Source organism: Aotus nancymaae, unplaced genomic scaffold, assembly GCF_030222135.1.
Source record: "Aotus nancymaae isolate 86718 unplaced genomic scaffold, 86718_ANA_hifiasm-v0.15.2.pri h1tg000018l, whole genome shotgun sequence".
Taxonomy (NCBI): Eukaryota; Metazoa; Chordata; class Mammalia; order Primates; family Aotidae; genus Aotus; species Aotus nancymaae.
Window position 1 is genome coordinate 1152804 of NW_026988430.1, and position 24423 is coordinate 1177226.

The window sequence follows — 24423 nt, forward strand, 5'->3', positions numbered from 1 at the left end:
GGTGGGGGCCTCAGCGTAGGCGGGGTTGGTTGGAGGCCTGCCACCCACATTCCAACCGCAAGCGACCTCCGAGAGGGCGGGGTCTCAGGCTCGGTTATTTAGCTCGTCCACCCTTCTTCCCCACCACAAAGGGCGAAACGTCTTTGAGCAAGATGGGTCTCTACCGCGTCCGCGTGTCCACTGGGGCCTCGCTCTGTGCCGGCTCCAACAACCAGGTGCAGCTGTGGCTGGTCGGCCAACACGGGGAGGCGGCGCTTGGGACGAGACTGCGGCCGGCACGGGGCAGGGTGAGCTCCCCAGAGGAATCTGGCGCGGAGGGCTGCGCCACTGGCTCCGAGTCAGTCAAATCCCGGGGAGCGGTGGTGGAGACGCGCCCCAGCCGGCATCGGTCGGATCCTCTCTGCCGAGGACGCACGCGCTGCACTCACAGCGCACGGAGACCGCGGGGATGGGGGCTTTAGGGCAGACAGTCAGCGCTCAGTAACTGTTCCGGCTGCCCGATCTCCTTGGAATTGAGGGGATGCTCCTGTGCGCCCATCATTGCGCAGAGCTCCCTTGTCTGGAAACTCAGGGGTCCTCTGAGCGGCCGTCTGTCCTCCCGCTTTCTCTATTTTTAAAAAACCGTTTCAACCGCTAGCGCTGTGGGATATCTGACCTTCCCGGCTTTCTCGCCTGGAGTGGGGTGGGTGCTGAGAAAGAAGGGATGGGAAGCCGAGACAGGAGGACGCTCTCGATTCCCGACCCACATCCCATCATATCTCATCTCATATCTATCCGGGGTCCTACCGGGTCCTGTTACTGTTTTTGGTCCGCCAACCCTAAATTCCCGTCACTGGTCCAGCTCTCTCCCAGTTCCCAAATCCGGATGCCTGTCCCAGGGAACTTCAGAGGAAATGAGTCCGCCCCTCCTCCCACCTCCCAGACCTCTCCTGCTGCCTCCCCGGGGCCACCTGCGCCTCCTCCCTCTCGTTACCTCCCTGTAAACAAGAATCTGGCGCTGTCAGTTCTAGACCCTGAGCATCTCCCGCGCCCCGGCCCCATATCCGCCCGCCCTGGACCGCCCGCTCCCCTTGAACCTGCTGAGCGCTGCTCCCCGCACCCCCACGCCCTTGCTCCGAGCTTCCGAGAAAGCGGCTCGAAGGGAGCCAGAAAGAGAAAGAAAAAATGCTCACAGAGCAGGTGGCCCCGCAACTCCACGGTGAGGGGATGGGGCACGGAAGGCGGAAAGGCGGGCTCCTTCCTCCCTTTTTCCCTTCCGAGGGTGGGGTGCTGGTGATGCAGAATAAACAGTAAATATTCCCGCTGCTCCATCTCCTTGGAATTGAGGGGGTGCTGCTGAGCGCCCCTCATTCCACGCAGCTCTCACGCCTGCAAACTCAATTGTCTCAGGAGCCGTGATGGGTCCTCTCGCTTTCTCGATTTTAAAAGCCTTTTGAACCCTCCATTGGCCTGGCCACCTCCGCTGCAGGCCTTCCAAGCCCTTCTGAAGCCAGAATGATTCCCCTGATTCACTCCTGCTGCTTAACGCCTATGATTGGCCCCCCTTTGTCCTCGGGACCAGATCCAAAGCCCTCGGCGCCACCTTCCAGAGCCTCCCGACCTGCTGACCTCCCCACGCCTGGGCTCTGAGCTCCAGCTCCAGATGCTGTTAGTCCGCCCTTCCCCTCTGCGCTGTCCCTGCCCGGCACGCCTTCCCCCTGCCGCCCTGGCTCTCATTCTCGCTGGCTGAGCCCTCTCCTCCAGGTCTCCGGGAAGGCTGTCTCCAGGACGGTGGGGCTCCCGCAGGGCCTCAGTGGGGCGGGGGGGGGGGTGTCGGACAGAGGGAATTGCCACCAGTGCGTCCCAGCTCCACAGCACTCACTCGCCCAGGGCGCGGCTTCGGGTTCCCAGCGCCCAGCGTAGCGCTTGGCACAGCCAGTGACCACAGGGAGGAGGAAGTGAAGGAAGGAGTGCACCTTTCCACCTGCCGCCCACCCATCCCCTCAGAACCCAGTCCTAGGGACACCTGGTCTGCGCACGAACAGCCCCTCTCTCTCTCTCCTGCCTCTCTCTCTCTCTCTCTCTCTCTCTCTCTCTCTCTCTCTCTCTCTCTCTCTCTCTCTCTCTCTCTCTCTCTGTCGTTCCATTCGCGCCGCCTTCTCAGGGGCTCCCAGGAAGCGCGTGGGAGTGGAGGCCGCAGGGTTCAGCCTAGTGCCCCTTCCCCAGGCCCCAGCGGGGCTGAGTCTCTGCTGCCGCCCGCAGGTGACGGAAGTCAAGGTGGAAGTGCCCGAATACCTGGGGCCGCTGCTGTTCGTGAAACTGCGCAAAAGACACCTCCTCCAGGACGACGCCTGGTTCTGCAGCTGGATCTCCGTGCAGGGCCCCGGGGCCGCGGGGGAAGAAGTCAGGTTCCCTTGTTACCGCTGGGTGGAGGGCGACGGCGTCCTGAGCCTGCCGGAAGGCACCGGTGAGCGCGGGGCTGGGCTGTCAGAAGGCCTCTGAGGTGCCAGAGAAGCTGGACGGATGCAGGGTGGAGAAGAGGGCGCAGGATGGGGGTGCGGGAACCTGGAGTGCGGGGGGTCTCGGGGTGTGGAAGGGGCGGTGGCTGCCGCTGGCACAGAGTGGCTGGAGGCTGGGGGAGGAGGGTGGTGCTGAAGGGGCAGGGGCCACATGGAGGGACGGGGTGAACAGGATCTCCTGGCAGGGACCAGAAGAGGCTCTCAGAAGCAGTGACTGGCCAAGCCATCCTCTGTCCTTCTAGGCCGCACTGTGTTCGATGACCCTCAAGGCCTGTTCAGGAAGCTCCGGGAAGAGGAGCTGGAAGAGAGAAGGAAGCGATACCGGTGAGCCCTCCCCCCACCCACGGGAGCTGCTGAGGCCTCCAGGACCCAGGCCTGACTTCAGCCCTGCCCCACAGGTGGGGAAGCTGGAAGGATGGGCTGATTCTGAATGTGGCTGGGGCCAAACTGTGTGACCTCCCTGTGGATGAGAGATTTCTGGAAGACAAGAGAGTCGACTTTGAGGCTTCGCTGGCCAAGGGGTGAGAGCGAGGGGAGGCTGGGTGACAGGGAGGTGACCTGGTCTAGTGGAAGCCAAGGGGCTTACGGGCTGCACTGCACTGGACCGGCCCAAGATGGGTGCCAGTGGCTGCAATGCTGGAGTCTCAGAATCATGCTCAAACCCTTTGCCCGTTTGCCCTGAAGGCTGGCCGACCTCGCTATCAAAGACTCTTTCAACATTCTGACTTGCTGGAAGGATCTGGATGACTTCAACCGGATTTTCTGGTGTGGCCAGAGCAAGCTGGCGGGTCAGTCCCCCACCCCGATACGTCTCCCAGGACCCTTACCCCCAGATCCCACCCAATCCAGGGGAAGTGGGAGAACCAGGGTGGGGAGATGAGCGACTTGGGTCCCTCTGGGGGGGCTGAGTCAAGGGGGCGTGTCTGATGAAGTTGGAAGGACCAAGAGCTCAGATCCCACAACTTGCTCAACTGCCATCCCCAGAGCGTGTGCGGGACTCCTGGAAGGAAGATGCCTTGTTTGGGTACCAATTTCTTAACGGCGCCAACCCCATGGTGCTGAGGCGCTCCACACGCCTTCCTGCACGCCTTGTGTTCCCTCCAGGGATGGAGGAACTGCAGGCCCAGCTGCAGAAGGAGCTGGAGGTATGGACATCAGAGCCCAGAGGACGCTCAGCAGTGCAGTGGGGCGAGCTGGCGTCAATGATGCCGCTGCGGGACCCACTGTGGGCCTGGCTTGCTGCCAGCCGGCAAGGAGAGCTTCTGCAGGAGAGGTCGTGAGGGGTCCTGGAGACGCTCCACGGCATGGCCTCCTTCCCACACAGGAGGAGCGTGCTGCGGAGGGAGGGTGTGCAAGGGGCAATGCTTGATAGAAACAGGGTCAAACGAAGAAACGTGACTGGGCCTTGGTGCTAGGGATTCAAGGAGTGTGCAGAGTAAGAGAACCAGGGTCAGAGTGCTGTGGCTGCTAATCAGGAGGCAACATGGAGCAACAGAGAGGAAGGCCATGTGATTACAGGGCAGAACGGCTTGGATGGGAACCCTGGTTCTGCTGGTTGTAAGCTGTGTCACCTCAGGCAAAGTATCCAGCCTCTCTGATTATCTGTTTCGGTAAAATTAAGGCTCATTCAACTATGTGTAAAAATGATAAGACTGAAAGCAGTGGCTCACACATATAATCCCATCACTTTGGGAGGCCGAGGCAGAAGGATTGCCTGAGCCCAGGAGTTGGAGACCAGCCTAGCCAATGTGGTGAAACCCTGTCTCTACAAAAATACTAAAATTAGTGCCTATAATTTTTGGTGTGGTGGCATGCACCTGTACTCCCAGCTACTTGGGAGGCTGAGGTGGGAGGATCACCTGGGCCCACGGAAGTGGAGGCTGCCGTGAGCCATGTTGATCCCGCCACTGCACTCCAGCCTGGGCAGCAGAGTAAGACCCTGGCTCAAAAAAACTGATACGCAGCAACAAGCCCATGATCCACCGCCTGGTACAAAGTAGGTGATGCAGGCGAGTCCGCTCCCCTCTCTCTTTTCCCCCTTGGAGGAATCAGAGTAGGAAGAAGACTCCTTATGCTGATAGCAGCCCTTGGCCTCTTCCCCACCCAGGGAGGCACACTGTTTGAAGCTGACTTCTCCCTGCTGGATGGGATCAAGGCCAATGTCATTCTGTGTAGCCAGCAGCACCTGGCTGCCCCTCTGGTCATGCTGAAACTGCAGCCTGATGGGAAACTCTTGCCCATGGTCATCCAGGTGAGAGGACTCAGGATTTCTGCTCCCAGTCTCTGGCCTTCTCAGCTCAGCCCCGTATTGAGATGCACTGAGCACCATCTGCAAAGGCGCTGGGCTAAGGCGCCGGGGAGGCCTGAGGGAGGAATGAGCCAAGTCTCCGACCTGAAGCCTTGCAGTGTAGCTGGAGACAGTCTGGGCCAGTCTGCAGAAGCTCCAGGACTGAGGAAGTCCCTGAGGACAGAGACAGCCCAGGAGGGATCAGGGGAGGTGGGGGTCACGAGCCTTGGAGGAGGGCCAGATCTCAGACCAGCAGGAGGGAGAGGAAGGACCTGTCCTCAGGGGCAAATCAGACAGGGCAGAGGCTGAGGGAGGGGTGTCAGGAGATTCCTAGGGGCCAGTTGGACTGGGGGCCAGACCAAGCTGGGATAAGGAGTCTGAGGTGAGAAGCTAGAGAAGGCTGCGCTGAGACGTGCTGTGGGCCCGCGGTGTGGGCTGTCCTGTTTAGGATGGGCTGGAGAGGGGAGAGGCTAGAAACAGGAACGAAGGCGACGACGTGCTCCAGGGCCGGCCCCAGGGGGAGGGGAGCTCAGGTGTGGGTAGTGACTGTCAGGATGGAGAAAACAGATGGATGCTAGTGCAGAGGGAGGTCAAGGAGAGAGGAAAGGGAAGCTGGGCCAGCTGCCTGCGGAAATAGCACAAGTGAAGAAGACAGGGTGCTCAGGTGAGCTTTTGTCCAGACAACGTTGAGGTAAAGGGACACATTGAAATTGTCCAGCAGGCAGCTGAGAACTAGAGATTTAGTCATTTGTGCAGAGGTGGGGCCAAAAGATGAGATTTGGAAAAAAAAGCGTGGGATGAAGGAAGCAGGCGGTTTGAATTTTGACTACTGTGGGGACTGAAGGAGGAAGTGGAGGCTGGAGGAGGCACCAGAAGGGCAGTTTCTGCAGAACGCTGGGGACAGAGCAGCTTGCGGGGTGCCAATGCAGCCAGTGAGCCGGGAGGAAAGGGAGGGGGAAATGGTGGCTGTGGGGAGCCGCAGTGGGCAGATGGGGAAAGGGAAACACGTTTGCAAGAGGAAGGGTGAGCTTCAACATGCCAGGGAGGGGATGGGATCCCTGAGTGCCTGGCACTCAAGCCTTCTCTCCCCACGCCTCGTCCCTGCTCCAGCTCCAAATGCCCAGCACAGGAACTCTGCCACCTCCGCTCTTCTTGCCCACGGATCCTCCGATGGTCTGGCTTCTGGCCAAATGCTGGGTCCGCAGCTCTGACTTCCAGCTCCATGAGCTGCAGTCTCATCTTCTGAGGGGACACTTGATGGCTGAGGTCCTTGCTGTGGCCACCATGAGGTGCCTTCCATCAATACATCCTGTCTTCAAGGTAACACCTTATTCCCTTCTCTCCTGGCTGCTGCTATCTCTGCCCGGGGGCATGTTCCCGCCTCTGGAGGCTCCATCTCTGTGAGGTCTCAGAGTAGGGAGAGAAACAGTGAATGGATGAGGTTGAGATCAGCAGAGAGAAAGCATGGCTGACCATGTGTTTTCAAAGGGGATATCACCTCCCACCGGGTGGGAAATGATTCTTGGGGAAAATGGCAAAAAAATCTCACTCTTTTTATGTGTAAAGCACAGTACATGCAAATGACCAAGGATTCCATCCAATAGGAGGAAACCATGCAAATAACATTAAAAAGACCTTTTCCAGCCAGGCATTGATCTGTTTTGGTTTGGTTTTTTTGAGAGTCTCACTCTGTCACCAAGCTGGAGTGCATTGGTGCCATCTTAGCTCACTGCAACCTCCACCTCCTGGGTTAAAGCAGTTCTATCTCAGCATCCCGAGCAGCTGGGATTACAGGTGCGTGCCACCATGCCCAGCTAATTTTTGTATTTTTAATAGAGACAGGGTTTCACCATATTGATCAGGCTGGTCTGGAACTCCTGACCTCAAGGTGATCCACGTGCCTTGGCCTCCCAAAGTGCTGGGATTACAGGCATAAGCCACCACGCCTGGCCCAAGCTTGGCTTCTTTAAAGAACTGAAAGAAGGTGAGTGTCATGGATGAAGAGGTGAAGGAGGAGACCAGGCTCTGGAGGGAGGCAGTGGTTAGACCATCCATTCTTAGCAGGGGGGACAATATCTCCTAAGGGATGAAGATGATTGGAAAATGTGTGTGAAAAATCTTTTTTTTTTTTTGAGACAGAGTCTCCCTCTGTCACCCAGGCTGAAGTGCAGTGGCACACTCTTGGCTCACTGCAACCTCCGTCTCCCAGGTTCAAGCAATTCTCCTGCCTCAGCCTCCAGAATACCACACCTGGATAATTTTTGTATTTTTATTAGAGACAGGGTTTTGCCATGATGACCAGGCTGGTCTCAAACTCCTACCTCAGGTGATCTGCCCACATTGGCCTCCCAAAGTGTTGTGATTACAGACGTGAGCCACTGCACCCAGCCAAATCTTATTATTATTATTATTATTATTATTATTATTATTATTGAGATGATTTCTCACTCTGTTGCCCAAGCTGGAGTGCAATGGCACGATCTCAGCTCACTGCAACCTCTGCCTCCCAGGTTCAAGCAATTCACTTGCCTCAGCCTCCTGAGTAGTTTGGATTATAGGTGCACACCACCACACCCAGCTAATTTTTGTATTTTTAATAGAGACAGGGTTTCACCATGTTGGCCAGGCTGGTCTCAAACTCCTGACCTCGTGATCCACCCACCTTAGCATCCCAAAGTGCTGGGATTGCAGGCATGAGCCACCACACCCAGTCCAAATTTTATTATTTTTATACAGCACAGATATAATGTGATATATATCTGTATAAAGCACAGATATAATGCTTTATACAGATATATAGACAAATATACAGTATATATGTAGCATTAATATTTAATGAGGTGGGGTGAGATTAGGAAAAAATATTTCAAAAGGCTACTTAGAGGCTGATTATTTTTAAAAAGTTAAAAAACTTTGGTCTAGACCTATGAAAACCTATGAAACAACAAGGAGGCCAGGCACGGTGGTTCCCGCCTGTAATCCCCACTACTCGGGAGCTGAGGCACAAGAATTACAGGAACCCAGAAGGCAGAGGCTGCAGTGAGCTGAGATCACACCACCGCATTTCAGCCTGGGAAACAGAGTGAGACTCTGTCTCAAAAAGAAAAGAAAAGGCGGAGAGAGAGAGAGAATGATTTCTGTCAATTATCATAAAGCACTAAGGCTGGTTTGTGGAACACAAATAGTCAACGCCAATCAGCTGAAAACTCAGTGGTTTATTTTTGTTTATTTATTTTTAACTTTAATTTTAGGTCCAAGGGTACATGTGCAGGTTTGTTCTACACCTAAATTGTGTGTCAGTCGAGCACGGTGGCTCACGCCTGTAATCCCAGCACTTTGGGAGGCTGAGGTGGGCAGATCACAAGGTCAGGAGATCGAGGCCACCCTGGCCAACATGATGGAACCCCGTCTCTACTAAAAATACAAAAATTAGCTGAGCGTGGTGGTGCGTGGCTGTAGTCCCAGCTACTTGGGAGGCTGAGACAGGAGAACGGCTTGAATCTGGGAGTCGTAGGTTGCAATGAGCCAAGATCACGCCACTGCACTCCAGCCTGGCAACAAAGTGAGATTCTGTCTCAAAAAAAAAAAAAAAACTTGTGTGTCACAGGGGCTTGGTGTACAGATTATTTTGTCACCAGGTAATAAGCATGGTACTGATAGGTTCCTCCCACCCTCCACCCACAAGTAGACTCAGGTGTCTCCTGATCCCTTCGTGTCCATATGTACTCAATGTTCAGTTCTCACTTATAAGTGAGAACATGCCATGTTCGGCTTTCTGTTCCTGTGTTAGTCCGCTTAGGATGATGGCATCCAGCTGAATCCATGCTGCTGCAGAGAACGTGCTTTTGTTCTTTTTATGGCTGCGTAGTATTCCATAGTGTATATGTACCACATTTTCTTTACCCGGTCATTGTTGATGGGCATTTAGGTTGATTCAGTGTCTTTGCTGTTGTGAGTAGTGCTGTGATGAACAAACGTGAGCATGTGTCTTTGTGGTAGGGCCATTGATATTGGAGGTGGGGTATATATTCAGTAATGGCATTGCTGGGCTGAATGGTACTTCTGAAAACTCACTGTTGAGAGGCCACTGAACTTTGAGTCTGTGCCTTTTCTGAAGACCTGGTGCCTTCCTGCTTATCAGCCCCTGTCTCCTGCAGGGATCTGCCACGGCTCTCCTCTGACTTTGCCCTTCCCTGCTTTTCTCCCTCTAGCTTCTAATTCCCCACCTGCGATACACCCTGGAAATTAACATCCGGGCCAGGACTGGACTGGTCTCTGACATGGGAATTTTCGATCAGGTATGGGGAGAGAAAGGGAGACTCTGGGTCACTCTTTTCCCAGCTCTGGACTCAAGGCAGGTCCATTCGCCTGACCCTGCTCATCCTCTCTCCTCAGGTGGTGAGCACTGGTGGGGGAGGCCACGTGGAGCTGCTCAAGCGAGCTGGAGCCTTTCTAACCTATAGCTCCTTCTGTCCCCCGGATGACTTGGCTGACCGGGGACTCCTGGGAGTGAAGTCTTCCTTCTATGCCCAAGATGCCCTGCGGCTCTGGGAAACCATTTCTCGGTGAGGCCAGTGGGAAGGCCAGTGAGGGTGGAAAGGAAGTCTAGGAGAGCAGGAGGTCTGCGTCTGGTTGGAGGCCTGGGGCCCTGACCTGGCCATGTGGGCAGGGGCAGAGCTGGCTTCAGCTTCCTGGCCCTGCTCCGTTGGCTGGTAGGTACGTGGAAGGAATCGTGAGTCTCCACTATAAGACAGACGTGGCTGTGAAAGATGACACAGAGCTGCAGACCTGGTGTCGGGAGATCACTGAAATTGGGCTGCTAGGGGCCCAGGACCGAGGTAAGAGGCCCCTGCCCTGAGACCTCAGACACAAAACACAAGAGGCCTCCTCAGAATCCCCTGTGCTTCTTTTTTTTTTTTTTCTGAGATGGAGTTTCACTCCGTCTCCCAGGCTGGAGTGCAGTGGCATAATCTCGGCTCACTGCAACCTCTGCTTTTCAGGTTCAAGCAATTCTCGTGCCTCAGCCTCCTGAGTAGCTGGGATTACAGGCACCCGACACCACGCCCGGCTAATTTTTTATTTTTAGCAGAGACAGGGTTTCACCATGTTGGCCAGGCTGCTCTTGAACTCCTGACCTCATGATCCGCTCGCCTCGACCTCCCAAAGTGCTGGGATTATGGGCGTGAGCCACTGCACCCGGCCTCCTCTGTGCTGCTCTGAAATCTCTCAGAAGCATTTTCGACACCGGTGAAAACTCCAAAGACCTTCTCAGATTCCACTCCCTCTCACCTAGAGACAGGTCTCCATCCTATGCACTGAGAACCCCTAGGTCCCTGATGCAGGGGACCAGAGGCTGCTCATAAACGTTTAACGACTGACTCTCGAGAACAACAGTTTGATTTGTAGTATTTGCATATTTCCATGTTATAAATATTTCTTTTTTTTTTTTTTGAGATGGAGTTTCACTCTTGTTGCCCAGGCTGGAGTACAGTGGTACAATCTTGGCTGACTGCAACCTCCGCCTCCTGGGTTCAAGCGATTCTCCTACCTCAGCCTCCCAAGTAGCTGCGATTACAGGCACCTGCCACTACACCCGGCTAATATTTTGTATTTTTAATAGAGACGAGGTTTCACCATGTTAGCCAGGCTGGTCTTGAACTCCTGACCTCAGGTGATCTGCCTGCCTCGGCCTCCCAAAGTGCTGGGATTACAGGCCTGAGCCACTGCGTCCGGCCGGTATAAATATTTCTACTGTGACTACCAAGGTGAAGCTGACCAGCTTGCCAAACACCTTCACATCCTGGACTGACTCTTGTGAGCCCATATGAGTCAGCAGAAACACCCCACTGAGTGGGACCCTCAAAGCAGAGCTCCCCATTCCCCACCCCCACCTGCTGTCATGGCAGTTCCCATAAGTTACTGAGCACTCCTGCCGCTCTTTCTCACGCCTCTTGTTCTCCTCTCTGGGCCGCGTCCTCTGAGCTCTGCCCTCCTCCTGGCTTCACAGCTTCTGACTCTCCTCCCCGTTGCAGGGTTTCCTGTCTCTTTACAGTCTCAGGAGCAGCTCTGCCACTTTCTCACCATGTGCATCTTCACCTGCACTGGTCAACACTCCTCTGTCCACCTGGGCCAGGTACTTAGCAGAGCTGGGCAGCTGGGAATTTGGGGTCTGGAGTGAGGGAGGGGTCTGTGTGCAAGTGGGCCATAGGGTTTTCTTTTCTTTCTTTCTTTCTTTTTTTTTTTTTGAAACGGAATCTTGACTGTCACCTGGGCTGGAGTGCAGTGGTGCGATCTTGGCTCACTGCAACCTCCGCCTCCTGGGTTCATGCAATTCTCCTGCCTCAGTCTCCCGAGTAGCTGGAATTACAGGTGCGCACCACCATGTCCAACTCATTTTTTGTATTTTTAGTAGAGATGGGGTTTCACTATGTTGGCCAGACTGGTCTCGAACTCCTGACTTCCACCCGCCTCGGCCTCTCAAAGTGCTGGGATTACAGGCGGGAGCCACCGCGCCCGGCAGCCCCAGGGTTTTCATGCTTCGCAGACACTGACTCTAGATCCCTGCCCTTCCTTAGCTGGACTGGTACGCTTGGGTCCCTAATGCACCCTGCACAATGCGGCTGCCCCCACCAACCACCAAGGATGCGACCGTGGAGACAGTGATGGCGACACTGCCCAACTTCCACCAAGCTTCTCTCCAGATGTCCATCACTTGGCAGCTGGGCAGACGCCAGCCCGTTATGGTGAGAGCCAAGTGCCCAGGCCTGAGGGAGGAGGCAGCTGTGGGGGCCTGTGGCTCCCCAGACTGGGGGTCATGAGGCTCTCAGCCGCCTTTCCCTCTGCCTCCCAGGTGGCTGTGGGCCAGCATGAGGAGGAGTATTTTTCGGGCCCTGAGCCTAAGGCCGTGCTGAGGAAGTTCAGGGAGGAGCTGGCTGCCCTTGATAAGGAAATCGAGACCCGGAATGCAAAGCTGGACATGCCCTACGAATACCTGCGGCCCAGCCTGGTGGAAAACAGTGTGGCCATCTAAGTCACCAGGCTTTAGTTATTTCAGCCCCCATCACCCAAGCCACAACCCCACCCTTGGTGGTGACAGTCCTGCCCTCCCAAGCCCCACACTCTTCCCATGTCCCACCCTTCCTAAGGGGGCACCTTGCCGTGGTCTCTGCACCCAGTGAGCACACGTTACTCTAAAGGCGTCACTTGGGGACTTATTCCTCCTTCCTTCCTCCCTCTCTTTCTCTTTCTTCTTTTAGATCTATAGGGCAAATAGCCACAATTATATAAACCATATCAAGGATAGAATAGGGTGATAATATATATTACTCCACACCTTTTAATGAATCACATATGATTTTCTTTTGAGACACAGTCTCACTCTGACACCCAGACTGGAGTGCGGTGACACCATCACCATGGCTCACTGCAGCCTCAACCTCCTGGGCTCAAGGGATCCTCCCTCCTCAGCCTCCCAAGTAGCTGGGACTACAGGCTCATGCCACCATCCCCAGCTAATATTTTTTGTTTTTTGTAGAGAAGGGGCCTCACTGTGTTGCCTAGGCTGGAAATATGATTTTGAACCCAAATTGAGTTTAACAATAACAAAAAGTTATTTTACACTAATGATGGAAAAGGACTAGGACTGAACTATTTCAAATAAAACATTGGCAAAGGAATATAGAGCATCAAAAAAATTTCCCTAGGTTCGTATGCTTAATGTGGTAAAGAATTTAAAATTTTTAATTTTTTTTTTTTTTGAGATTAAGTATTGGCCTTGTTGCCCAGGCTGGAGTGCAGTGGCACCATCTTGGCTCACTGCAACCTCCACCTCCTGGGTTCAAGCTATTCTCCTGCCTCAGCCTCCTGAGTAGCTTGATTGCAGGCCCCCACCATCATACCAGGCTAATTTTTGTATTTTTAGCAGAGATGGGGTTTCACCATGTTGGCCAGGCTGGTCTTGAACTCCTGACCTCAGGTGATCCACCCACCTCGGCCTCCCAAAGTGCTGAGATCACTGTCATGAGCCACCAACCCCAGTCAGAGGTTTTATTTCTTAATGTGGTAATCTGAGTATTTTAAAACAGAAACTAACAGTATACACAAAACAAAAATGTTTCCTTTATAATATGAATAAAGTTGCTTCTTGCCTCTGATTCTGTTTAATTCTACAGAAGACATACTGGCGATACTTGGTCTGATTTTTTTTTTTTGTTTTTTGAGACAGTCTCTCTCTGTTGCCCAGGCTGTAATGCAGTGCTGAGATCTCGGCTCACTGAAACCACTGCCTCCAGGATTCTCCTTCCTCAGCCTCCCAAGTAGCTTGGATTACAGGCACCTGCCACCACACCTGGCTAATTCTTTTGTATTTTTAGTAGAGATGGGGATTTCACCATGTTGGCCAGGCTGGTCTTGAACTCTCAACCTCAAGTATTTCCCCACCCCCCACCTCAGCCTCTCAAAGTGCTGGGATAGCAGGCATGAGCCACTGTGCCCGGCCTGAACTTTTTTTTTTTTTCCTGAAAAGAAACAGAGTCTCACTCAGTTGCCCAGGCTGGAGTGCAGTGGCCCAGTGATAGTTTTATGGCAGCCTGGAACCCCTGTGCTCAAGTGACCCTCCTGCCTTGACCTCCCAAAGTGCTGAGATTACACACATGTTGGTCTGATTCTTTTTTTTATTATTTTTATTTTTATTTTTTTTTGAGACAGGGTCTCACTCTGTGGTCTAGGCTGGAGTGCAGTGGCATGAACGTGGCTCATGGCAGCCTTGACCTCCTAATATTTTTTATTTTATTAGGTCTGCTTAGCCTCCCTAGTAGCTAGAACCACAGGCAGGTGTCACCATGCCAGGCTAATTTTTTTTATTAAATTTTTTGTAGAGGTGGGGTCTCTCCAGGTTGGTCTCAAACTCCTGGGCTCAAGAGATCTTCCCATGCCTCGGCCTCCCAAAGTGCTGATATTACAGGTGTGAGCTCTGTGCCGTCCCGTGTGACTCTTTTTTTTTCCTTTGAGACAGAGTCTTGCACTGTCTCCCGGGCTGGAGTACAATGTCATGATCTCAGCTCACTGCAACCTCTGCCTCCCGGGTTCACGCAATTCTCCTGCCTCAGCCTCCCAAGTAGCTGGGATTATAGGTGCCCACCACCACACCCGGCTAATTTTTTTTGTTGTTGTATTTTTATTACAGATGAGGTTTCACTATGTTGGCCAGATTGGTCTCGAACTCCTGGCCTCATGATCCACCCGCCTTGGCCTCCCAAGTGCTAGGATTACAGGTGTGAGCCGCCTCGCCCAGCCTGGTGTGACTCTTGAAGGAAGAATTGTAAATAAATAGTTGAGAGGCTGGGTAGAGTTTAACGCTGGAATCTAGGAGGGTCTATAAAGAGGCAAGAGAGCAGGGTAGGATCTCCACACCAGCAACGAAGCAGTGCTGCAACCTGGTGAGTGCTGTGGTGGGAGCAGGGCGAATAAGGGGTGTGTGTGTGTGTGTGTGTGTGTGTGTGTGTGTGTTTGTTTGTTTTGAGTCAGGGTTGTGCTCTGGGTACCCAGGCTGGAGTACAATGGCACAATCTTGGCTCACTGCAACCTCCACCTCCCGGGTTCAAGTAATTCTCCTGCCTCAGCCTCCCAAGTAGTTGGGATTTCAGGCGCCCGCCACCATGCCCGGCTAATTTTTGTATTTTTAGTAGAGATGGGGTTTCACCGTGTTGGCCAGGTTAATCTCAACTTTTGACCTCGTGATCTGCCTGCCTTGGCCTCCCACAGTGCTGGGATTACAGGCGTGAGCCACCGCACCCAGCTGGAAAGGTTTTAAGTAAGCGCGGAGGCACCTCCTTCCTCCTGGAGGCAACACCCTTATTACAAGCCACGCATCTCTCTGGGGTCACACCCTCTTTTCCTTGGGGACCACAAACTCATCCTTGGTTCCCCGTCCAGTGCATTCACTCAAACGGCTTTTCTCCTCAGTCCCTGACAGAAAAAATCTCAAATCTCATTGTTTTCTGGAAATGAATCTTTTAGAGCCACAGATTTATTACAGACAGACGTGCATGGGAAAAACCAAGACACACGATCTTCATGTTCTCTCACACATGAAGTCATGCCCCGTCCCTTCCAGTGAAGTTCCAGAATAAAAAGTAAGGGGACAGATAGATAGAGAGTGACAGGTGCGGTGCGTGTGCCGGTAGTGCCAGGCACTTGGGATGCTTGAGCTCAGGAGTTCGAGACTGCAGTGGGCGGATCACGAGGTCAGGAGATCAAGTCCATCCTGGCCAACGTGGTGAAACCCCATCTCTACTAAAAATACAAAAATTAGCTGGGTGTGGTGGCACAGGCCTGTAATCCCAGCTCCTTGGGAGGCTGAGGCAGGAGAATTGCTTGAACCCAAGAGGTGGAGGTTGAAGTGAGCCAAGATCGTGCCACTGCACTGCAGCCCGGCGAAAGAGTGAGACTCTGTCAAAGATAGAGAGAGAGAGAGAGAGAGAGAGAGAGAGAGGGAAGGGAGGGAGGAACGGAGGGAGGGAGGGAGGGAAAGAAACATTTACAAGTATGAAGAAAATTAAATTTCTATGTCATCTTCAGAATAGTATATGGACTATAAGACGTGGTGCCAAAAGTCACCACCCCCGTCATGAAAGCATCACTGAGCATCCCAGCTGGAATCATTCATTCTCTGAACTCATTCATTGATTTGTTCAACAAAGATTTCTTGGCCACTCTCTGAATTCATTCTCTGAATTCACTCATTCATTAATTTGTCCAAATATCTATTGAACACCTATTAAGTACCAAGACCTGTGTTAGACACTAAGGTTAGATGAAAGTAAAACACAGTCTCTGCCTTCTGTGGACTTTATAGATGCACGGCTATTTAGCATAGCAATCCAATTCCACATCTAGGGATCTCTTCTACAGGTACAACTGCACATGTGCAAAAGGATGTAACTGTATGTAAAAAGTCATTCACTGTGGCCGGGCACAATGGCTCACGCCTGTAATCTCAGGACTTGGGGAGGCCAAGGTGGGTAGATCACAAGGTCAGGAGTTCAAGACCAGTTAGACCAACATGGTGAAACCCCCTCTCTACTAAAAATACAAAAATTAGCTGGGCATGGTGGCTTATGACTGTAATCCCAGCTACTTGGGAGGCTGAGACAGGAGAATTGCTTGAACCCGATAGGTCAAGGTTGCAGTGAGTCAAGACGGTGCCACTGCTCTCCAGCCTGGGTGATAGAGCAAGACTCCATCTCAAAAAAAAAAAAAAAAAAAAAGTTATTCATTGCAGGCCACGTCTGTAATCCCAGCACTTTGGGAGGCAAAGGCAGGTGGATCAAGAGGTCAGGAGTTCAAGACCAGCCTGGTCAACATGGTGAAACCCCATTTCTACTAAAATACAAAAAATTAGCCAGGCATGCTGGTGGGCATCTGTAATCCCAGTTACTCAAGAGGCTGAGGCAGGAGAATTGTTTGAATCTGGGAGGCGGAGGTTTCAAGATCACACCATTACACTCCAGCCTGGGTGACAGAGCAAGACTCTGGCTCAAAAACAAAAAAAGAAGGAAGACTTTACTTCCAGGGTTCTCCATAGATGTTTCAGTGGCTTCACAAATGTTTAATTTTTATTTTTAAACTCCATTTATTATTTTTACATTTTTTATTGATTTACAATAGTACATATTTTGAGGGTACATGTGATATTTACACACGTGAATGAAATGTGTCATGATCAATAACTTTTTTATTTATTCATTTATTGAGACAGAGTCTCTTCTCACTGTCACCTAGGCTGGAGTGCAATGGAAGTTTAGTTTTATATAGCATGCTTTTTTTTTTTTTTTTTTGAGTTGGAGATATGCTCTTGTTGCCCAGGCTGGAGTACAATGGTGTGATCTTGGCTCACCACAACCTCTGCCTCCTGAGTTCAAGGGATTCTCTTGCCTCAGCCTCCCGAGTAGCTAGGATTGCAGGCATGTGCCACCATGCCCAGCTAATTTTGTATTTTTAGTGGAGATGGGCTTTCTCCATATTGGCCAGGCTGGTCTCAATCTCCCAACGTCAGGCGATCTGCCCACCTTGGCCTCCCTAAGTGCTGAGATTACAGGCGTGAGCCACCACGCCTGGCCTTATATAGCATGCTTTTAAGATTGCAGCTATTGCTTTTAAATTTGGACTTAGCTTTTTATTTGTGACTAATTCCTATTCCTGACTGAAAAGTGCATGAAAATGAGTACTCTCTCCCTAAAGAAAAGATTGGATTTTCTGCCTCTGACCCAGTCGGGTGCTCCACCTGGGTCACTGCCCACCACAGGAAGTGGCCTTACAGGGTCCTCCCCACCAGAAGAACATCGTCCTGTGTCTGGAAGTCTGGGCTCTTGAATCACAACAGAATCATGACTGTGCTTTGGCGATTCGAATTTGAGGATGGTGAGCGGTCCCTCCTCTCCAAGATGGCTGGAGTAACTTTTATGAAACTTCTTTTGTTTAAGAGTCTAAGGTTTTTGCTCTGGAGACACTTGGGGGGTATGTTATCTGCTCGATGAGGCTTAGAAGGCTTGCTCTTGGCTGTTTTCTAGGTAACCAAACCAAATGTTGAGCATATTCAGGGTTTCACCAAGTACTCTGAAAACAAGACCAAATGTAATCAAAAGTTAGCAAGAAATAAATTAGGAGAGGGCGTAAAATGACACCAGCATGCACAATGTTCATTTCAGCGTCGCTGATGACAGCAAAAGGCTAGAAGCAACTCACATACCCACAATAAGTGTCTTGTAAACAAATTATGATACATTCTCACCATTGGAAACTGTGAAGCTACAAGAGAATGAGGAAGGATCTTTTGTAGCCAAATGAAATGACTTCCAAAGAATAATGTTAAGTGAAAAACAATAAAAAATCAATTCTCCTGCCTCAACCTCCTGAATAGCTGAGGCAGAAAGGTTGGTATTGTCTATTATGTCCTCAAAAATATTTCTATGGCCGGGCATGGTGGCTTATGCCTGTAATCCCAGCACTTTGGGAGGCCGAGGCAGGCCGATCACTAAGTCAGGAGATCGAGACCATCCTGGATAACAAGGTGAAACCCTATCTCTACTAAAAATACAAAAAATTAGCCGAGCGTGCTGGCACACACCTGTAATTCCAGTAACTTGGGAGCTGAAGCAGGAGAATCACTTGGGAGGTGGAGGTTGCAGTGAGCCGAGATCTTGCTACTACACTCCAGCCTGGGTAACAGAGCGAGACTCAGTCTCAAAAAAAAAAGTTGGGGAAAACATATACATATTTCCTTGCAAATGCATGAGTATCTCTGGAAGGATACACAAGAAACTGGTGACATTGGCTGACTCTGATGTAAACTAGATGACTGGGGACAGTGGAGGAGGGAGGCTTTTCACTGAATTCCCTTTTGTATCTTGGAACAAGTTAGGACATCTTGTAATAAATAAGACAAAGAGCTAGAAGATTTATTTATTTTTTTTTAAGACTGAGGTATGCTGTGTCACCGAGGCTGAGGTACAATGGCACAATCCTGGCCCACTGCAACTTCTGCCTCCTGGGTTCCAGCGATTCTCCTGTCTCAGCCTCCAGAGTCTCTGAGATCACAGGCACCCACTACCTCACCCGGCTAATTTTTTTGTATCTGTAGTAGAGATGGGTTTCGCCATGTTGGCCAGGCTGGTCTCAAACTCCTGACCTCAGGTAATCTACCCACCTTGGTCTCCCAAATTAGAATTACAGGTGTGAGTCACTGCACCCAGCCTAGAAGATTTCAGTTACAATGATTGGCTATTAAACCGTCAGGATTAACCAGTTAAGTGTCACTACGTTTGGTCTTTTACTGCAAAGAAAGCTGAAATCAAATTTCTGCTTTGGTGAAGCCATTACACAACCTACATTTCTTTGATTAATTTCAGTTCCCAACCATTGTTTCTTCTTGTAGCGAGGCTCCAGAAGTAGTTCAGACACACTAATGAAAAGAAACTTTGTAGTTTCCCTGACTTTCTGAGGGTGGTTGGGTACCTATTTTCAGAAAGTTTTTGCATTATTTACCCATTTAACAAATCTCTTTTTTGAGGGTCGGGGGAATGGAGTCTCGCTCTGTCACCCAGGCTGTAGTGCAGTGGCACAATCTCAGCTCACTCTAACCTCTATCTCCTGGGTTCAAGTGATTTTCCTGCCTCAGCCTCCCAAGTAGCTGCGATTACAGGCACGCACCACCACGCCAGGTTAATTTTTGTATTTTTAGTAGAGATGAGGTTTCACTATGTCTGTCAGGCTGGTCTTGAACTCCTGACTTCAGGTGATCTGCCTGCCTAGACCTCCCAAAGTGCTGGGATGACAGGCGTGAGCCACCACGCCCGGCAGCAAATCCCTTTTTAAGCTCTACTTGCTGCATCCCACAGTGCTGGGTGCTTCAGGGTGGGGAGCATGGGGTCAACCTCTGGTATCAGACCCGAATTCAAGTCCAGATCAGGCTTATAACTAGTTGCAGAATCTTGTTTTTTTTTGTTGTTGTTTTTTGTTTTGTTTTTGTTTTGTTTGTGGGTTTTTTTGTTGTTTTGAGGTGTTTTTGTTTTTGCCAGGGTTGCCCAGGCTGAATGCAGTGGCAGCAATCATGACTCACTGCAGCCTTCAACTCCTGGGCTCAAGTGATCATCCCACTTCTGCCTCTCGAGTACCTGGGACTACAGGCACATACCATCTGCCATCATGCCTGGCTATTTTTTTTTTTTGTAGAGTCAGGGTCTCCTATGCTGCCCAGGCTGGTGTCGAATTCCTGGCCTCAAGCAATCCTCTGGCCTCAGTCTCCCAAAGTGCTGGGATTGCAGGCATGAACCACTGCACTTGGCCCCAGCTATGTGATCTTGGGCAAATTACTTGTTTTTTTATTGAGATGGGCAAATTACCATCTCCGTTTCCTCATCTGTGACAAATGCACACAACAATATCTACCACATAGGGCTGGATAAGGATTAAATGAAATAATATATGCAAATTCTTGCAGATGCTCAATAAATATATTATGTTCTTTCTTTCCCTTCAAGGTGCTTTGTGTCTTGCTATACTCAGGAATTTTTATTTACAAGGCAGCTTTTTGTAATTACTTGGTGATATAAATAGCATATATCACAGGACAGTAGTTCCTAACTAGCAGTTTATATCAACAGCAAATGAAAACCTTCTCATAAAGTTCTTCTTAGGTCTACTCACTCAGCGTCATCAAGGGCAGGGCTAGGGCATAGGAATGCAGGATGTACCTATCACCTGTATAAATAGGTATTGCATGCGATGATTACAATTTTAAATAACATAAAGGGGAACACAGTGAGAAGTAAGTCTCCCTCCCATTCCTATCCCTCTGGCTCCTTTTTCCCTCTGAAAGGCATTCATTTGGTCCAAATATGTCTCATTATTGTTTTCTAATCCTTTCTCTATGTGTTCCTCAAATTGGGTAAGTTCTATGTTTTTATCTTCAAGTTCACTGACTTTTTTTTTTTTTTTTTTTGCTGTTTTCATTCTGCTGTAAGCCCAGCCAGTGAATTTTATATTTCTGATATAGTGTATTTTTAGTTCTAGAATGCAACCATTTGGTTATGTTTTAGAAGATTCTATTTGTCTGATGAAATTTCCTATTTGGTTATTTGTCATTAACATATTAACATATTTCCATTTCTATCCAGTTCTTCTTTTTTTTTTTTTTTTGAGACAGAGTCTCACTCTGTCGCCCAAGCTGGAGTGCAGTGATATGATCTTGGTCCACTGTAATCTCTGCCTCCTGTGTTCAAGCAATTCTCCTGCTTCAGCCTCTGTGATTACAGGTGCCCACCATCACACCCAGCTAATTTTGGTATTTTTAATAGAGACAGGGTTTCACCATGTTGGCCCGGCTGGTCTCGAACTCGTGACCTCAGGTGAAACACCCACCTTGGCCTCCCAAAGAGCTGGGATTACAGGCATGAGCCAGTGTGCCCAGCCTATATTCAATTCTCATCTCATGAAATATTTCCCCTTAATCACAGATTTAAAATATGTATATTTTTCACTTCTATTTAAGTCTTAGATGATTTTCTGATAGAGAATGAAGAATTTGGACTCAGTGATCATCACAGAAATAAAATCATTTCCATCTTTTAAAAAATCCTTTTATTCACCTTGAAAACAATTTTGGATTTCAGACTTTAAAAACAATATTTCCCTTGAAAACTGTCTCAAGTATCTAATGAAAATGAAAACAGCATGAATTCTGATAAGGGATTTGAAGAAAGACATCAAAACACACTGACTTTTACATGTTTTGTTTTAACTGAGACAGAGTCTTCCTCTGTTGCCCAGGCTGAGTGCAATGGTGCCATCACAGCTCACTGCAGCCTCGACCTCCTGGGCTCAAGCCATCCTCCCGTCTCGTTCTCCCAAAGTGCTGGGATTACAAGCATGAGCCATTTACATGTTTTTTAATTGGGAATTTTTGGATCTCTCTCCAGTTCCTCCTTATGTAAGGTATACAACTTACGGGGCAACTTTCTAGTTGCCTGAACGTTCTAGTGGCAGAAAACAGGGCACAAGAACACATTTGCGGCCTGTCCTACTGTTGCTAAAATAATGTTGGCCCTTGAGTTCATGTACAAAGAGAAAGCAGTTTTGTCCTGGCCACTCACTGGTGCAGAAAAAGCATCCCCGTCCCTCTGCATTAGCAGAAAACACGTTTTCTATGCATGAAAGAAAAGGGAGCAGAACTTCTGCTAAAACGATGCCTGGGAAAAATCATGTCTTTTGAAATTAACATTGGTTCTGTTAATCAGTAGGGAAGTATATAATATATAATCAGTATATAATATATAATCAGTATATAATGATATATGTAATATATATGATATATGATAATATATAATATATAATCAGTATATAATAATATAATCAGTATATAATATATAATATATAATCTTTCCATTGGTTCTATTAATTAGTAGGGAAGTATATAATATATAATCAGTATAGATTATATTCACTGACAATTGCCGTAAGAATGGTGTTAGGCCAATTCTGAGAAGAGTACCTGAAACAAAATAGGTGCTCAGTAATCTTTTTTTAATTAATGAGCAAGAAAATTTAAAATATATGTTTCACCTGGATGGTATTTCCCAATACAAATACCAGGGGCTTCCACGAAAAGCTTTTGAGGGATTTTTTTTTTCTTGAGGGGCAATTTTTTTCATACAAAGTTTCCATTGAATAGTTTCACAGAGAACAATTTCGCTGTATGGCAGAGTCTGTCTGCACGTCGCAGTTGTCTTTGCTCTTTATTTATTTTGTTTTTGAGACCAAGTCTCACTCTGTCACCAGGCTGGAGTGCAGTGGCGTGATCTTGGCTCACTGCAACCTCCGCCTCCCAGGTTCAAGCGATTCTCCTGCCTCAGCCTCCCGAGTACCTGAGACTACAGGTGTGTGCCACCACGCCTGGCTAATTTTGTGTGTGTGTGTGTGTGTGTGTGTGTGTGTGTGTGTGTGTGTTTAGTAGAGATGTGGTTTCACCATGGTAGCCAGGATGATCTCAATCTCCTGACCTCGTGATCTGCCCGTCTCTACCTCCAAAGTGCTGGGATTACAGGCGTGAACCACCACACCCGGCTGTTTTTGCTCTTTGTGATTATCAAACACTTATAAGATCTGAAGGTCCAGTTTCCAAGAAAGGAAGATGGTCATGGATGCTAGTGTAAGTCAGGACTTCTAGAAAAGTTTGAGCAAATGTCTGATCCCTTGAGTTCAGAAACGTATTTTAAAATGAGTATTGCATAGCAAAAATGATGTGTTAATTATTGTTAATTGTCTTCAGTGTTAATTGTGGGCTTGCTAATTGCATAAATCATGACTTCCTTCATGTTTAATTTGAAAGTGTAGTTTAGGATGCTAAACATATGTTTATTGTTTGCAAATACCTATGTGCTGGCATTTATGTGAGCCAAGCAAAGTCTGATTGGGCCAAACCCCGAAAAATGTGATTATATTTATTCTTATTTTACTATCTGGCACAGCCCGTGTCTCCTGATAATTGTAAGAGTCTCTGCTCTTGAATCTTGGCAGACACCGTCCAGTGTTTCCCAGAATACGGGCAGCCCTCCAACACTGTGCCTCAGAACCCCTCCCTCAGGGGAGCTTGTTAAAGGATGGATTCCAGGACCCGCTGCAAACCTGTGAATCAGAACTGAAGTTGGAAACACGATGCAACTCTGCAACTTCAGGGGCGCTCACTCTGTCCTGCCCGTGGGCTTCCCTTTGTTTTCGCTTTTCCGCAGGAAACAGGACTTAGAGCTGAAATTGTCTTTGCACTTTGGTTTCCTTTGCTCATCTAACACAGAATAGCTTTTTGTACTGTGACTGTGAGTGTGCTGAACAGACCCTTTGTGTTTTAGGAAAAGAAACTCGGTGCCTCGTTGCTCACCATCACCACTGGCCCTGGTAGCTCGGCGGATAAACCAGCTTGGATTTCACCCTTGAGGATTAACATTGCATAGCCACATAAGGCCACTTGAAAGTCAAGATGAGGCAGAGCAAAGTGCACACTGGGATCTTTGCGTGGTTGGTTTTTTTGTTTTTTGTTTTTGTCTTTTGCGCTTTGTCAGGCACAGCAGCTGAGGTTGCTAAAGCAGGTAAGTCACTTTCAAGAGCCGAACAAACTGCAAGGACTTCTCCTGGAGACGGGCACTAAGGCTGCTGACCCACGTCCGGCCCCTCCACTGACCAACTCCACACCTGCGATTAGAGGGGCAGAGACATTTATCCCATACACTCTTAAGTTCGATTCCCGGGGGCCTGCAAATTAAACTGATAAAACACAAATTAACAAGAGAAAAAGTACACAAATTTTAGTGATGTTAATATTTTTATGTGCACAGGAGCTTCACAAAGGTGAGTAGAAAACTCAAATAAATGTTTAGACTTGAGAAATTATAAACTATTTTAGCAAAGGCTAATAGGTTATAGAGAAGTGACTGGATAAAGAAAAGAATGTTTGCGCTTCCAGGAGTCATACGCTGTGAGAAAGTGCCTAGGAATATATGGGAGAAATCAATGGCAGAGAAGAGTCACCTGTCTTCCATTTGTTTGTTTATGCAGACTCTTCTGGACGCAGCTCCCATCACTAGTGGTAAGAGTCACTCTCTTTCTTCTGGGTACAGAGGGGCATCTTCCTCAAAGCAAAATTTAGGTCCTGCATTTAGGCAGATAAGGGAGGGGGGAGAACTTTTACTGCATCTGCTGTTTCTTCACTGCCTACAGCTCAAAGTATTCTTCTGCCAAGGCAGCGTATTTTGGTGTGGCATGTTCCGATCTTCTTTAGAATCATCAGTACATCCAGCTGGGGTGAGGCTGGGCTGGGGCTAGCATAAAGGAGGCGTTCAGGCAGTTTCCTTGAGTTCCAACCACAACGCTGCAGAACAACTGGCCTGTGGCCTGTGGCCTGTGGCCTGTGGCCTGCCCGCCCCATGATGCCTGAGTTGCTGCCGAGTAATTTATGAGTAGCCCTCTGAACCCAGACGAAGCTAGAGGAGCAGGATTGACATACCCACCAGGCACAATCGCTGTAGGAAGATAGAATCAGTGAACATCACACCTCCAACTTCAAACTACTGAAAATGAAATCATAATTTT

At 49.5% G+C, this 24423-nt stretch overlaps 1 protein-coding gene across 3 annotated transcripts; it reads left to right on the forward strand.

The window, feature by feature from the left end:
- The first annotated feature begins 127 nt into the window (after positions 1–127).
- ALOX15 (arachidonate 15-lipoxygenase) lies at positions 128–14274 on the forward strand. Of its 3 annotated transcripts, none has more exons than XM_012448381.3 (14): positions 128–287; positions 2242–2446; positions 2741–2822; positions 2897–3019; positions 3183–3286; positions 3483–3643; positions 4606–4749; positions 5896–6105; positions 8997–9083; positions 9181–9350; positions 9502–9623; positions 10818–10918; positions 11361–11528; positions 11636–12938. In XM_012448381.3, the coding sequence occupies exons 1-14, from the start codon at positions 153–155 to the stop codon at positions 11813–11815; spliced, it is 1992 nt and encodes a 663-aa protein (XP_012303804.2). In that variant the 5' UTR covers positions 128–152; the 3' UTR covers positions 11816–12938. The 3 variants fall into 3 exon arrangements, with proteins under 3 accessions (XP_012303804.2, XP_064234135.1, XP_064234134.1); XM_064378065.1 differs by lacking the exon at positions 11636–12938 and adding an exon at positions 13970–14274 and having other exon boundaries at positions 145–287; XM_064378064.1 differs by having other exon boundaries at positions 145–287; positions 3603–3643.
- The last annotated feature ends 10149 nt before the right edge of the window (positions 14275–24423 follow it).